The following is a 15,733-nucleotide window of genomic DNA, read 5'->3' as shown; positions in this document are numbered from 1 at the left end:
TATCTTTATAAGTGTGCCCCAAAAACCCTTTTTGTTCCCTTTAGTCACCTTCTGACTTGTGTTTTCACTTGCGTTGTAAGAGGACAGTTTCTCCTCCACAGCCTCCCACAGCTGGTCTCCATAAGCACTGGTTGGTTCTTCTGCAACATATCACACAGTCAGTTATTCCATCCGTGTACATTGCAGGAAGTCATAATCAGCCAAGACATGAGCCTATAAAAACCCTTTGAACATAAAACATACGCTTGTGTTATATACTGTACAGAGATCATGCAATGCAAGCTCCGAACGCAGTACAGAGATCATGCAATGCAAGCTCCGGGCGCAGTACAGAGATCATGCAATGCAAGCTCCGGGCGCAGTACAGAGATCATGCAATGCAAGCTCCGGGCGCAGTACAGAGATCATGCAATGCAAGCTCCGGGCGCAGTACAGAGATCATGCAATGCAAGCTCCGGGCGCAGTACAGAGATCATGCAATGCAAGCTCCGGGCGCAGTACAGAGATCATGCAATGCAAGCTCCGGGTGCAGTACAGAGATCATGCAATGCAAGCTCCAAGCGCAGTACAGAGACCCTGCTATGCTAGCACCGGGCGCAGTACAGAGACCCTGCTATGCTAGCACCGGGCGCAGTACAGAGACCCTGCTATGCTAGCACCGGGCGCAGTACAGAGACCCTGCTATGCTAGCACCAGGCGCAGTACAGAGACCCTGCTATGCTAGCACCAGGCGCAGTACAGAGACCCTGCTATGCTAGCACCAGGCGCAGTACAGAGACCCTGCTATGCTAGCACCAGGCGCAGTACAGAGACCCTGCTATGCTAGCACCAGGCGCAGTACAGAGACTGTGTGAAAAGAGAATACATCTGTATGTAAATGGTAGCGATGATTGGGAGATTCAGACTTCAAAATGCATTAGGTCGACACTTTTCGGTCATATCTCTGTCCCCTTGGTTTCTACCTGGCCCTGTATAACGATGTTGGAGGGTTATTACTTTGAAGAACGTACTGTCTGTGAAGGTTGTCCTGCTTCCAGGTTAGGGATTTAGCTCTCTGTAGGACATGTCCGTGAAGGCTAAGCCATCTGAAGCCCCATGCTTAACACCTGTAAATCCTGCTCTGCAGGTGTGTCTGCACAGTACCTGACACAGGACGACCTATGTGCTATTTGCCCCCTGTTCCTTCAGTGCCTGTCCCTGACGATACTACGCAGAAGCCAGAGTGGAAGTACTGTCCCGTATTGCTGACCGGCTTAGCGGCTCAACCACAATGTTTTTTGGGGATTCCCTTCCCATGTGCCACCCATGCTCCTGCAGGAGATGCCACAGACTGTGTGCAGCACAATCTGTGTGCATAAAAGGGCGCTCCCCTCTGCGCAGATATCGGAGTCTGGGGCTTCTTCTGTAGAGTACGAAGAAGCCGCTGTTTCACAGAAGCAGCTTCGGTAGAGGTGGACATCCCAGCCTTAGTACAGTAGGTTTGCGCCATTTTGCAAACATAAGATGCGCCGGCAGCACCTAAACCTAGGACGCCGATGTTGACAGGGTCCAAAGGTCAACATGCATTTTTTGAAGTCGACATGTGCAGACAGGTAATATTTCATACCCTACCATCCACTACAGCATGGAGGGAGAATATAATGGTGTGCCGAGCGCAGTGAGTCCGAAGCATGGCGAGCGGACGCAGTACACTTCGTGTCCATGTTGACACAGACACAAAAACATGAACAACACATGTTGACCACTATTAGTGGTCGACCATATGACTGTAGACTTAGACACTGTAAATGTAATATACCATAACCGGAGGTTCTGTGCTCATGTCGCAAGCTTCGTCCACGCGTAAACATTACCAATTCCGTCCGCGTCTTCCTTAAAAGACGCCATGGACAGGAAGCTGGAAACGAATTTTATCACTATTTTTTCCTTTTAAGGGGCGGTTACCAGGCCGGCGTTCGCTATAACTTGGGTTAACCTGGCTATTGACGCTTGGGCTAAGGTTTTAGAAAACCTAAATGCCTCTGAGGACCAGTTGTCTGATGTAATGGACATTAAACATGCTGCGGCTTCCCTGAGTGAAGCTGGCATGGATGTTATACAATTGATTTCTTCTAAAGCTTCAGCTACAGTACATCAGTCATAGCATGCTGGACCCTCTGGTTATGTTCTTGGAAAGCGGATACCAATTCCAAAAAAGCTCTAGAACACTTCACTTTCACGGAAAAGCAGCTTTTTGGGTCAGAGTTAGACAAGAATGTGGCCAACATACCAGCCACTAAGTCTGCATTCCTACCATCTACTGCTACATCCAAAACGCACCAGTCCTTTCAGTCTTTCCGCATGCATGGAAAAGCCGAAGGACAATCTTTTCCAAGACAACAGGCACCTGGTAAGAGTTCCAAACCCTAAACAATCCTGGGCAGCTTGGCACAACTTCAAAAGTCTGCCGACAAGACCTCAGCCTAAGGCCTCACCTTGGGGGCTCTCAAGGTAGGAGGCAGTCTGCTTCAATTTAAGAATGTTTGGTGCCAAACCACCACAGACGCATGAGTTCTAGAGGTGATCTCTCGAGGGTACACCATCACCTTCTACAAATGGCCCCAACTCAATTATTTTACACAAACATTTCTTCCTATGCGGTCAAGGCACGGCACTGCAGTCCCAAATTCTCTGGATGCGATGTTGCATCTCGAGGCATTACTAGATTCCATGGTAAAGATAATCTTTCTGTCCCCGGACAAAATTGCCAAAGTTCAACATCGAATTCAACTGTTGTTGCACAGCCAATGAGTGTCTATTTAATGTCCACACTATGGCCCTCCAGCTGTTGTGAAACTACAAGTCCCATCATGCCTTGCCACACATTTGTTATTAGGGAATGCTAAACCTATAGCAAGGCATGCTGGGATGTGTAGTTTCATAACAGCTGGAGGGCCACAGTTTGGACATGCCTGGTTTATTTAATCGGCAATGCAGGTACTAGGGTCCAGTTATCAACCTCCAACATGGTCAAATATGCAGTGTTCCACTCTTGGCCTCTTCAGCACCTCACATCTTCGTGGGTGAGGAGCAGTGACGGGTCAGCACACATTTCAAGGACGCTGAACCCAAAAGGAAAGCGACCTATCAATCAATGTATTAGAGCCCCGTGCCATCTTCAAAGCTCTCACCTTAGCACAGAACATTCTTTAGGACTGTTCAGTCTCAGTCTGATAACACAACCAAGTTGGCCTACTTAAAATCACCAAGATGGGACTCGCAGACCAAGGGTCCATCCGGCCATTTCATCGATATCCCAGGAGTCTTCAACTGGGAAGCGGATCTCCTCAGCAGGAACGACGTCCATGCAGGGGAATAGGCTACTCATCCTGAAGTCTTCCAGCTTTTGGGGGACAAATGGGGTCTTCCAGACATGGACCTTATGGCCTCGCGGCACAACAGCAAGCTTCCCAATGTTCAGAGCAAGGACAAGAGACCCCTTAGTCGATGCTCTAGCGATACAGTGGACCTTCCACCTAGTGTATCTCTTCCCTCCGTTTTCCCTAATACCAAGAGTCCTGCGAAAGTTCAAGCAGGACAGAGGATGACTTTCTCATTGCGTCAGCTTGGCTCAGGCACCAATTGTACACAGATCTGCTGACTCCTGCAGTAGACAATGGCCCTTATTCTGGTTGACTCACTCAGCTGCGAAATCGCACTGGGACCGATGTTTCGTGCATGTGTATACGGTGTGTGCCTGCGGGCGGGTGCTGGCCTGGGCCTTTCATGGGCGTTCTCATGAAAACGCTGCTAATGCAATCGTGATGCACGTGCGGGGGTGTAAAGCTAACCTCACCTAAACGAATGTCAGCTGCCCACCCAATTCCCTGAAATTCTACTCGCATATGCGTGTGCCTTTACCATCATTCAATGGTCGGCGACTGTGACCGGATGCCTGCCCTTACGCTCTGGCTATGTTCCCCGGGCCCACAGATAGTGGTTCCTGGTCTCACGGGACCTGGCCAATAGAGGATTTCCTGTTACAGTCAGTAACTGCCTGTTACAGATTCCGCCCACTACGCAGTGGGCGGGGATATCGCTGCCACCACCAGACTCCGACGTGGCGCCTGGAACCGCGGATACCTCCTCAGGCCCAAATGCTGGCACCTGAGTACTACCTGCTGGAGTGCGTTTCCTCGACCTTCATCGACCTTCTGATGACACACCCCCAACTGGTGTCAGTTGGTTCCCCACTGGTCACGGACCAGGCCTCTGCTTCAGTAGCTGGCAGAGCGGAACTTCGGAGGACGCTGGGCAGTATACCCAGTACAGCCGGAGATGGAATTATTGCAGTAATTCTGTTGGTCGCAAGATGAAAGTAGTTGTCTTGGGCAATAGATGGTTTATTTGCCAATATATCTTAAAAGATCTCTTCTCCTATCATAGGAGGCACAGCATACAGATGTTACAGCATTCAGATACAGGCAGAAGTACATTTTCCAGGGCTCACAGGCCCTCCTTTTAAACTACTTCAATACACAGTACCACAGGGGGTAAGCCCACCCTGTGGTCTGCAACCAATTAACTTAAATGCATGAGACGTGCATGCACTGGGCACATGCACAGTCAGCATTGACCCTTATGGACAGAGGGGAGTGGTTACTCCTCTGAGCCACAGTCCACCTGGGGGGCCAGATACCACCCAGGTGCCGGTCTGTCTGGCTAGGGGAAGGTTTCCCTCCAAAACATACTTCCAGAAGCCTGCCAGGGGACCAGCTGAACACCTCTAGCCCAGACATGAGCTCCAGAGATTGGCAGCCCTGATCCACTGCAGGGGTCTCCTGCTCGCCAACGGAGAGCCACATGGAGCTCCAAGGGACCACTCAGCTTGTTGGAAAGCTGATGGTCCCTGCTACCTTTCCTGCAGCTTTCAGATTGGAGGCTATCTGGGAAAGCATTCCATTTTTGATATAAAGTCTGGGGGGAACCCAGCAGCCCACACAGAACAGTGGATTCCCTGGGACACAGCAGTTACAGTAAGTGAATTTTTCCTTTAATATACATTTAAAGCCCACATGTTACTCTGTACACACTGAGCCTTTGCACTGCACAGGCTCCAAAAGCCACACAACACATTCTAAATATATTTACAATACTATACATTGTCTTAAGCCTATGCACAGCACAGGCTACATTAACCGGCAGCACTGCATCATGGGACATGTAGTCCCAGCTCAGTGCCTGCGCATATCATTTGCAATATGTGCTTTTTACTTTGTTCTGGTGCCTTAGAACTGGGAAAGCGCCCGTTGTCCAGGATGGTGCCGCGGCACGGAGAGTTAACCCCTTCAGTGCCGTGACCCTGCAGCTGTGCTAATTATAGCCATCAGCGCTTTATGTGGATTACAAATACCCAAACCGGGTGCCTGTGAACAGGAACAAGCCTCCCATTGGAAGTACTTCCGGATATCCTTCTGGTAATTTGAGAGATTTATTCTGGTTTATTCATCCCACAAGCGACAGACCCATGTTAGGGTTCTGAAATCAAGTGCAGGACTGGTAACTATAAATGTATTCAGAACTGGAAACATAGCCTCAAACAAATATTCATACAAAGCTGCAACTTTTATATGTTACGTGTTGTTTGTCTTGTTTGTCTGTTGATACTATTGTGCACAATTCTTTATGAAATATCATACATGTGATTTTAATAAATATTTCCACTTTACATAAATATCATTGTATTTGAATTACTGAACAGGATTGCGCTTCTTAAAGCAACATACACCTATTGGAGTCAGTTGCTTATCTCTTCAGTGCCGTGGCGGCCATTAACCACATGTGCTCTCCGGCCACACTGACCAACAAAAGTTTATGTAAAACACCCATTCGCATGCCGGGCAAACTAACCCGGAGTGCGGAAGGGGGGGGGGGATACCAGAATTAGTAGGACGGGATCCGGTTGACTCACAAGGGTTCGAATTTGCATCCAAGCGAGTCAACCAGAATAAGGGCCAATCTGTTCCCACTGCCTCTACAGCCGGACTTATTGTCTTAGGGGCCCGGCCTTACCCTCAAATCTTCCATCTTTTTTTTTTTAAACACATTTTATTTGAAAGTATTTCAAAACAATGTATGTTACAACAAATCCAATAAAGGCAAGAAACATTGAATATCACATCTGGCTGACTTGGTGTTTTCTTTCTGTTTTTTTTTTTTTTTCCCTTACTTTCAGTTTTAATCTATACATTGCCCTATCACATAAACTTCAAAGTATTTCAAAGTTGAGTTGTGTGGTTTTGGGAATTAGCAGCAAAGCGGGTTAATTCTATATCATTCTCCCGAGCCACTTAACACTGAAGGTTCAATTGGAGAAGGTATCTACGACCAGCGCAGAGATACCTGCAAGTCAGTCAAAATTTTTATACAGAAGTATCTCTTATATATTTAGCCAGATCTGTCACTCAACCCCTGTGGAGAACGTTCCTGTGTAGAACAGTTTCACTTTCATGTGTCTGACGTTCCACCCCCTTGACATCACCTCCCCCCGCCCAGCCAGGGCTACAGTACACGCCCACCATCCACCATTACTCCACAGCCACCATCCACCATTACTCCTGCACATCCCTACCCTCTGCCAGGACCCCCGCGACCCCCCTCCCGCGACCCCCCCCTCCCGCGATTTGCGGGACCCCCCCGCGACCCCCCCTCCCGCGATTCGCGGGACCCCCCGTGACCCCCCCCCTCCCGCGAATCGCGGGACCCCCGCGACCCCCCCCTCCCGCGAATCGCGGGACCCCCGCGACCCCCCTCCCGCGATTCGCGGGACCCCCGCGACCCCCCCTCCCGCGATTCGCGGGCCCCCCGCGACCCCCCCCTCCCGCGATTTGCGGAACCCCCGCTTTCCACCCTCCCGCAAGTCGCGGGACCCCCGCGACCCCCCCCTCCCGGGATTCGCGGGACCCCCGCGAACCGCCATTCGCAGGACCCCACACCCCCCCTCCCGCGATTCGCGGGACCCCCGCTTTCCACCCTCCCGCAAGTCGCGGGACCCCCGCGACCCCCCCCTCCCGGGACCCCCGCGACCCCCCCCTCCCGCGATTTGCGGGACCCCCCCGCGACCCCCCCTCCCGCGATTCGCGGGACCCCCCGTGACCCCCCCCTCCCGCGAATCGCGGGACCCCCGCGACCCCCCCTCCCGCGAATCGCGGGACCCCCGCGACCCCCCTCCCGCGATTCGCGGGACCCCCGCGACCCCCCCTCCCGCGATTCGCGGGCCCCCCGCGACCCCCCCCTCCCGCGATTTGCGGAACCCCCGCTTTCCACCCTCCCGCAAGTCGCGGGACCCCCGCGACCCCCCCCTCCCGGGATTCGCGGGACCCCCCCTCCCGCCATTCGCAGGACCCCACACCCCCCCTCCCGCGATTCGCGGGACCCCCGCTTTCCACCCTCCCGCAAGTCGCGGGACCCCCGCGACCCCCCCCTCCCGGGATTCGCGGGACCCCCACGAACCCCCCCTCCCGCGATTCGCCGGACCCCCGCGAACCCCCCCTCCCGCGATTCGCGGGACCCCCGCGACCACCCCGGTATCCGGACTATTGTTAGACAGCACTTACATCGACAGCCATTACATCGACACCATTAGTTCGACACCTCAATAGGTCGACATGGTTTTAGGTCGACATACCATTAGGTCGACATGTCATTATGTCGACAGCTCATTAGGTCGACATGTTTTTAGGTCGACACTGCCATTAGGTCGACAGTGTCTATGTCGACAGTCAAAATGTCGTCATGTGGTTTTTTCACTGTTTATTGAGCCGACATGTGCCGACAGGCGGTATTTCATGCCCTACTATCCACTAGGGCGTGGTGGGAGAATAAAATAGTGTGCCGAGCGCAGCGAGGCACCGTGCCCGAAGCATAGCGAGCGGCTGCGGTACACTTCAAACTGTGTCCATGTCGACTGTGTCGACATCTCAGCCAAAAAACAGTGAAAAAACCCATGTCGACCATTTGACTGTCGACATAGACTCTGTCGACCTAATGGCAGTGTCGACCTAAAAACATGTCGACCTAATGAGCTGTCGACCTAATGAGCTGTCGACCTAATGAGCTGTCGACCTAAAACCATGTCGACCTATTGAGCTGTCGAACTAATGGTGTCGATGTAATGGCTGTCGATGTAAGTGCTGTCTAATATCCGTCCCAGACCCGACCACCCCCTCCCGCGATTCGCTGGACCTCCGCGACCACCCCCTCTCGCGAAACGCGGGACCCCCGCGACCCTCCCGCAAATCGCGGGACCCCAGCGACCCCTCCCTCCCGCGAGCCCCCACCACCCTCTTTAGTCCCCCGTATGCCCACACACCCCTATCACTACCCAGCTTCCTGCTCTCCTGAACCGTAACTTCCACCACTGGGTAATCGCTGACGCTGTGTTGCCCACATACCCCAATCATGCCTCATATCCCAGCCTCCTGCTCTCATGCACCCTAACTCCCACCCAGTAGGAGGAGACACTGACTCAGGGCCACCGTCCGGTACTCCTGTGCTGCCACGCTGGACCCTCACCCACTGCCAGAAGCTGCAATACAGGGCATCTTTCATACAATTCTAACCATATTTCTCACAATACAAATGTTCACAAATTAAGGGGCGTAGCCCCTTACGCCGGTGTGAAGAGCGCCCGTAGGGCGCGATGAATCACCTAGTAGATTTATACTCGTTCAAGCCTCATGGTATTAAAACATCTTACAATACAAATCTTATCAGGGTTTAATGTGGGTGGGAAGGAGGGAGAAGGGTAGGTAAACAAGACAGGGGGAGACAAGACAACAGAAATTTACCATACTAGCCTATAATTCAAAATTCTAAGTGATCTGCCGTAACAAAAACCATGTAGTGTTCTCAAAGACTTTTTGTATGGACGTCTGAACTTCGGTACTGAGGGTCAGGATATAGATTTCCCATTTGGCATAGAAGCGCTTGACTCCCTTTTCTATATCAGTTAATGTTGCTTGACGCTCAAAGAATAGAGTCTTGAGAATGGAGTTCTTCAACTCCGCTAAAGAGGGGGAAGTTCTTTCTATCCAATGGGCCAGGATTAGTTTTTTGGCTAACACAAGAATTAGGGTAATAAGAGAGATAATCTTTTTTTTATTGGGTCCCAAGTTCCCGTTGTTAAAATAAAGAAAGAGCAGTGGTAGTGGGTCATATGTTAGCTGTAGTGTGAAAGTTATGTTTAAGAATGTAATTAGTTTCCTCCAAAATATTTTTATATGTCCGCATCCCCAAAAATTGTGAAAATAGTCCGCTCCCCTCATTTTGCACTTTGGGCATAATCCTAGATCTCCTGGGATAAAGTGACTTCGTTGTTGTTGTGAGATATAAGCCCTGTTAAAGAAATTTGAGGTGCGTCTCTTGAAGAGAGGCTGATTGTAAGTACTTAAGGGAGGTGGGGAGTTTTTTGAATATCGTTAATAGGGGTGGTATGGTGGGGATGTCTATCTTCCATCTATTTTCCAGGTTTTGGAGTAGTTTATCTTTCGGGATTACTATCAGCGCTTGATATAAGTTTCTGATCTTGTATCCCAGAATATTATGTTGGGCTATGAGCGATAGTACTGGGTCAGGGTGAACTGGCGTCGCATAAGCCTTGGGAATAGATTGCGCATAATGTCGTGCCTGTAGGTACATGAAAAATTGTGTGTTAGGGAGATGATATTTAGTTGCTAGATCCGCAAATGATAAGATTGTGCCTCCTGGGTCGAAGACGTTGCAAGTGGCTGATATTCCCTTCTGGTGCCATTCCAAGTACAGCGGGTTCTCCAGACCCGGAGCAAAATTGGGATTGCCCCAGAAGGTAACATGTGGGGTGCTAGCTGGGTTTCTACCAAAACCTTTATGGATTGATATCCACATTTTATATGTTTCTTTGAACAATAGGTTATTTTTGATGTCATTGGGGATGTCCTTATTTGGTACATGAAGCAGTGCGGCTGGTGAGAATGGGTGGAAGAGTGCCCTTTCCAGGTTATCATTTGTATATGTGGATCTATTAAGAAGCCAGTCAGTTGTGTAGCGAAAGTGGGCTGCTTGTGAGAAAGCTTGGGCATTTGGGAGTGCAAATCCTCCGTCTTGTTTTGGAAGTACTAGTCTGGACATAGGCATCCTGGGCTTTTTCGCGGCCCAAATAAACTTTGTGACCATTTTATTATAGTGTGCGAGGTCTTTTTTAGAAAGGGCCAAGGGGATCATTTGGAAAATATATGAAATCTTTGGGAAAATGACACCTTTTAACAATCATTACCCTCCCATATAATGAGAGAGGAAGGGTTATCCATCTGTCCAATAGTTTCTCGATACTCTGTAAGATTGTCTTAAAATTGGCAACATACAGGGAGTCCAGATGTAGCAGAATCATAATTCCCAAGTATTTCATTGGGGCAGTACATATTGTAAATTGTTGCATGTTGGGGTGTGTTTTGGCATATAGGGGAGGCCACGCCAGAGGGAGGAGATGTGATTTATCTTGGTTTATTTTAAATCCTGAGAATGAGCCAAAGTGTTCTATAATTGTCATTGCTGCTGGTATAGATTTGGGCGGGTTCGAGATAAAAAGAAGCATATCGTCTGCGAACATACTTAGTTTGACTTCCAGATGACGTATTTTAATACCAGTGAATGAGGAGGAGGATCTAAGTTGGACTGCTAAGGGTTCCAGAGCTAGGGCAAAAAGGAGCGGGGAGAGGGGGCAGCCTTGGCGAGTGCCACGCTGGATCTGGATGGGATCGGATAGGTAATTGTTTGTGAGTATTTGTGTTTTGGAGTTTGCATATAGGTTACTAATAGCGTCTATGAATGGTTTTGGAAAATTGAATTTCTGCAAGGTGGTAAACAGGTGGTCCCAAGAGATCATATCGAAGGCCTTTTCGGCATCTAGGGATAGAATGGCCTGAGGGTCGGGAGATTTTGTAGACTGAATCCACTGCATTACAGTGAGCAGTTTCCTAACATTTAACACTGAGTGGCGGCCCCAGATGAAACCCGTCTGATCTTTGTGGATTATGGATGGGAGGAGTAGTTTCAATCTGTCGGACATAATCTTAGTGTAAAGTTTATAATCAGTATTCAAAAGGGAGATGGGGCGGTAAGAGGCGGGTTGGGTGGGATCGCGTCCTGGTTTTGGGATAACTTTTAGAAGAGCTGAATTAAAATAGGGGGGGGGAGGGGCACCTTTTAGTAGAGAGTTAAATAGAGCGGCTAAGGGGGGGGGCAAGTTTTGGGGCTAATAATTCATAATATTCACTGGTCAGTCCGTCTGGTCCTGGAGCTTTACCTGGCTTAAGTTGGCCAATGGCTCTAGTTACATCTTCTTCAGTAATATCCGTTAGTAATGAGTCTGTATGCTCTGGGACTAAAGCTGGGAGTGAGAGTGTGGACCAGAATGTGTTTTTGCGTTGTTGGTCTGGTGGGACTAAGGTATATAGGTTTGTGTAAAATTTATGAAAGGTGGATGCTATCTCTTGGCCACGGTGTTGGAGGGTACCATTGTCATCCGCCAAAGAGGTGACTATAGCGGGGGGGTGTTGGCCGTTAAGCAGGTTGGTCATTAGTCTATTGGATTTTCCTCCAAATCTGTGGTATTTACTCTGGGATTGGAATGACATCTTGGTTTCTATTTTGGACAGAAGGGTATCAAAGACAATTTTAGCTTGGTTGTATGCCTCTCTATGTATCGAGGTGGGGGAAGACTTATATGTCTGGTATTTGGCTGACAGTGTGGCTTGGGCTTCAAGGTACAATTTAGCTCGGTCTTTACGGAGATGGGAATAGTACAATATAATGGCTCCCCTGAGGACCGGTTTAGATGCCTGCCAAAACAGGTGGGGTGAGTCTGCCTCTGTGGTAAGGTTGTTTTGTTTATAGTCCATCCATGTGGACTCTAGGAGGGCCTGAAATTTAGAGGAGTTTGCCAAGTGGCTGGGGAATCGCCAGTTGATGTATGGGCCTCTATCTAGGGTAGTGTGTAGGGCAATCCAGCTTGCAGCATGATCGGAGACCGAAATCGTCTCAATCTCTGCGCCGCATACCAAGGGAAAGGCTCTAGTAGATAGGAGGACATAGTCAATGCGTGACAAAGTGTTGTGTGCGGCAGACAAACAGGTAAATTCCCTTTCCATTGGGTTACAAGCCCTCCACACATCAGTCAGGTGGAGGCTAGACATTAGGTATTGTAGCCCTCGTTTCGAGGGGGGTCTCCTGGATGGGGCAGAAGATTCTCTATCAAGCACATTAGAAACCACAGTGTTAAAATCACCAGCTAGCACAATTGATGTATCAATATAGGGGGTTAATATCGTTACTAGATTACGAAAAAAGGACTTAGAAAATGCATTGGGGGCGTAGACATTACAGAAAGTATACCTTGTTGACTGTACGGTGGCGTCCACTAACACCCATCTCCCATCAGGGTCTGTGAGCGTAGAGTGAATCTGTGTGATTGCCTGCTTCTTTACTAGGATAGCAACCCCTCTGGATTTTGAGTTGTATGGGGAGGCCACCATCAGCGACCACCCCAGGGTGTTTAATTTCAGGGTTTCAGAGGGGGTTAAGTGTGTCTCTTGCAAGAATGCAATATCTGCTTTTAATTTGTGAAGATATAGCAGGATTTTTTTACGTTTAGAGGGGATGTGGAAGCCACCGACATTCAACGTGACAATTTTTAAATCAACCATTTCTAATTAGACGGGCATAGCAGCCCGGCAGGTCATTATCATAGTACACAAATCTCGACAGACCTACTGCTATTGTGTCCAGTAAATAATTCTTGGCTACATTGGTAAAGTACATATAAGGGTAGAACATGAAGGAAAGAAAGGGGAGGGTAGGGGTAAACAAGGGGAACCAGTGGACCAGGAGTCTCACAGCAACAGCTGCGTGGATCAAAATTATGAAAAGATATTGCATAGGTATATTTTCCTGGCCCCTCTGGTCCTCCAAAAACCTGCTGTGCAACAGAGTTACACAATGACCTCCGGAAGCCCAGGGGCAGAAGTGGCCACTGGGTTCCGTGTTTTCAAGATCAGGGCATAAAGTGCGCTAAAGCTTTCAGGCTCGCCCCAGCCTGTGAAACAATATGAGGCGCCATCTGCGACCTCTTAAAATGTGAGCACTCCACAACTCATTAAGTAAATAATTAAACTACCTACATTCTTTTAAACATAGTTAACAATAACATTGGCTTAGCTTCACGTCAAAGGAACAAGACAGTGATACAAACAATTTTAGTCTCGGTTATCCTTCCAGGGGAATGGATAAATTCAATAGCAGGGGGGGGGGGAGCAGGATACCGGGTCAGGAGTTTTCCAGTATGAGGATTAGATCCTATCGTTTCAGACAGGGATAGTTGTAAACTCTTCTCCACAATTTGTACGGTCTCATTCTCACTTCTCCAAAATAAAATCCAAGTATTCCAGAGTGGGGTAAACAATTGCGGCAGTCAAATCCCAGTAGCTTGGGAGCCATTACATCCCGCTGGGGGGTCTTACTCCTCCAACCCAGTTAGTCACTTCGCTTGGTCTGGTTTTCATATCACATAGGAGACATAACTGGGAGGAATATTTAGCCTCGGTTTCCCCACAATGGGGTATGCTAAATACTGCTATCCGGGGGGGGGGGGGGGGGGAGGGTTGGGGAAAAGTCAGGCAGCGTGAGGATCCATTCCTGTTAGTACTGGTAAAGATGTACGTGAGATTTCCCCCTGCAAATGGTAAAGTCTCGGTCTCACCTCCCCATATCCAATATATTCCGTGGGAAACAAAACAGATGATGCAATTAAGCAGTAGTAATGCAAGTTCAGCAGAGTCCTGTCGGGGACCTGGGGTATGCTTTCTGAACTATTCATCTGGGGGGGCTGAGGAAAAGGAGGCCTGTGCTTGCTCCATTAAGAAGTCCTCCGCGTCCTGTACAGTGCTAAATTCTTTGTAGGAGGAGCCAGAAAAGATTCGCAGTTTGGCGGGGTAAAGCAGGGCAAATTTAGTTTGGCTTTTTACCAATCTGGTGCATAATGGAGAAAACTCTTTTCTCGCTCGAGTCACCTCTGCAGAGAAATCTTGGAAGATAAGCAACTTGTTTTCATTCCATTGCAGGGTCCTGTTTTGTTTAAAGGCTGACCATAGCGCCTCCTTGTGTTGGTAATTGAGACATTTAAATATTACTGCCCGAGGTCTGTTGGAATGATCTTCCCGGATCGGCCCCAGCCTATGGGCTCTTTCTACTATCATGCCCGCACATGAATCTACCACCTGTAGCAATTCTGGCAGGGTGTGTGTGATGAAGGAATATAATTCTGGACCTTTGATCATTTCAGGGAGGCCAATGATACGCAAATTGTTCCTTCTCGAACGATTTTCCAAATCGTCGAGCTTGTTTTGTACTGTATAGGCAGACTTCTGTAGGGATTCAGTGGTGGCCTTTAGTGTGTGAATGTCCTGGAAGGCTTCTCCCAAATGTGCCTCGTTTATGTTGACCTTTTTAGTGATCTGCTTTAGCTGTGATTTAATGTCCTGGACAGACTGCTGTAGCTTAGCAGCGTGGGTGTCCAGGATGGGGTTAATAGTATCTTGTATTGCCCGCACCATGTCTGTGTATGTTAGGGCTGCAGCCTGGGGTAAGGGAGGAGAGGGGGTGAACAAGTCAGGCTGAGTTTGGGGTATAAATGTCTCATCCCCACTTACTTGTGTGCGCTGTGGCAGCAATTGGGGTTGGAGCTGTAACGCTGACTGCGCTTGTGTGTGTGAGCCGGCGGCCATCTTGGGCTGGACTCGCGGTGGAAGAGAAGGCTGGCGTCTGGGCTTTCCAGCAGGCGTGGGGGAGAGAAATCTCTTCATCAGCTGCAGGGAGTTCCTGGGAGCGTCTGCCGGCGGGTGCCCAGCTTCCGTGCGGGGAGTGGAGCGCTGGCGGGCGGCTGGCTGGCTGGGGCGGCTGGGGAGCTCAGCACGCTGCGTTCTCACCCATCAAACCCGGAACCGGAAGTCCCAAATCTTCCATCTTAAGTGCTAAAGGCTTCTCTCCGGATGGGCTTCAAACAGTAATTAATGCAGGAAAACCAGTTCCTTCTCGTATTAATTACAGAGTATGGCATGCTTACTTTCAGTGGTGCGCTACTCGTGCTTATAACACGCGAGTTCAAAGTTTCCAGACTTTTGGGAGTTTCTTCAGTCTGGCTTGGACTTAGGCTCAGGATTAGCCTCCCTTTAATTTAAGTTTTGTCTCTGGTTTCACCGAGGAATTGCTTGTTTGCTGGATGCGCGTACTTTCATGCAGGCAGCGCGGCGCATCCAACCTTCGTTTGTTGCTCCATGGGATCTCAGCGCAGTTCTAAAAGCATTGCAAGGTCCTACGTTTGAGCCATTGTAGGACATAGATCTTAAATAGAAGACTGGTAAAACGCTTTTTCTATTGGCTATTACTTCGGCACGTAGAGTTTCTGATCTAAGTGCTCTATCCTGCCATTCATCTTTCATCACGATAGCCGGTTCTTCGGATAAAAAAGGGCCATCTCCCTAATGTGGTGTCTAAGTTTCACCTAAATGAGGAGATTGTGGTTCCAGCCATTCCATCATCTGGCGACTCCACTTGGAAAGCATCCTTAGATGTTGGAAAATATCGATCACACTAAGGCCCAGATTCTGGTTGACTCTGTTAGCTGCGAAGCTCATTGCCATATGTAACACCCGGGCCCGCCGCA

At 49.3% G+C, this 15,733-nt stretch overlaps 1 protein-coding gene across 7 annotated transcripts in view; it reads right to left on the bottom strand.

The window, feature by feature from the left end:
* The window catches only part of LOC146062171 (nucleolar protein 56-like), a 75,563-nt gene that overhangs the window by 13,916 nt on the left and 45,914 nt on the right, over positions 1 to 15,733 (bottom strand). For all 7 annotated transcript variants that reach the window (XM_083174742.1, XM_083174559.1, XM_083174536.1 and 4 more), the window contains one exon: positions 49 to 140. In XM_083174742.1, the coding sequence (XP_083030868.1) occupies positions 49 to 140 (92 nt within the window). The remainder of the gene's footprint in view (positions 1 to 48; positions 141 to 15,733) is intronic.

This window comes from Crinia signifera, chromosome 1 (assembly GCF_055691185.1).
Source record: "Crinia signifera chromosome 1, ASM5569118v1, whole genome shotgun sequence".
Lineage (NCBI taxonomy): Eukaryota > Metazoa > Chordata > Amphibia > Anura > Myobatrachidae > Crinia > Crinia signifera.
The sequence above is the reverse complement of the archived record's forward strand: the minus strand, read 5'-3'. Positions and strand labels throughout refer to the sequence as shown.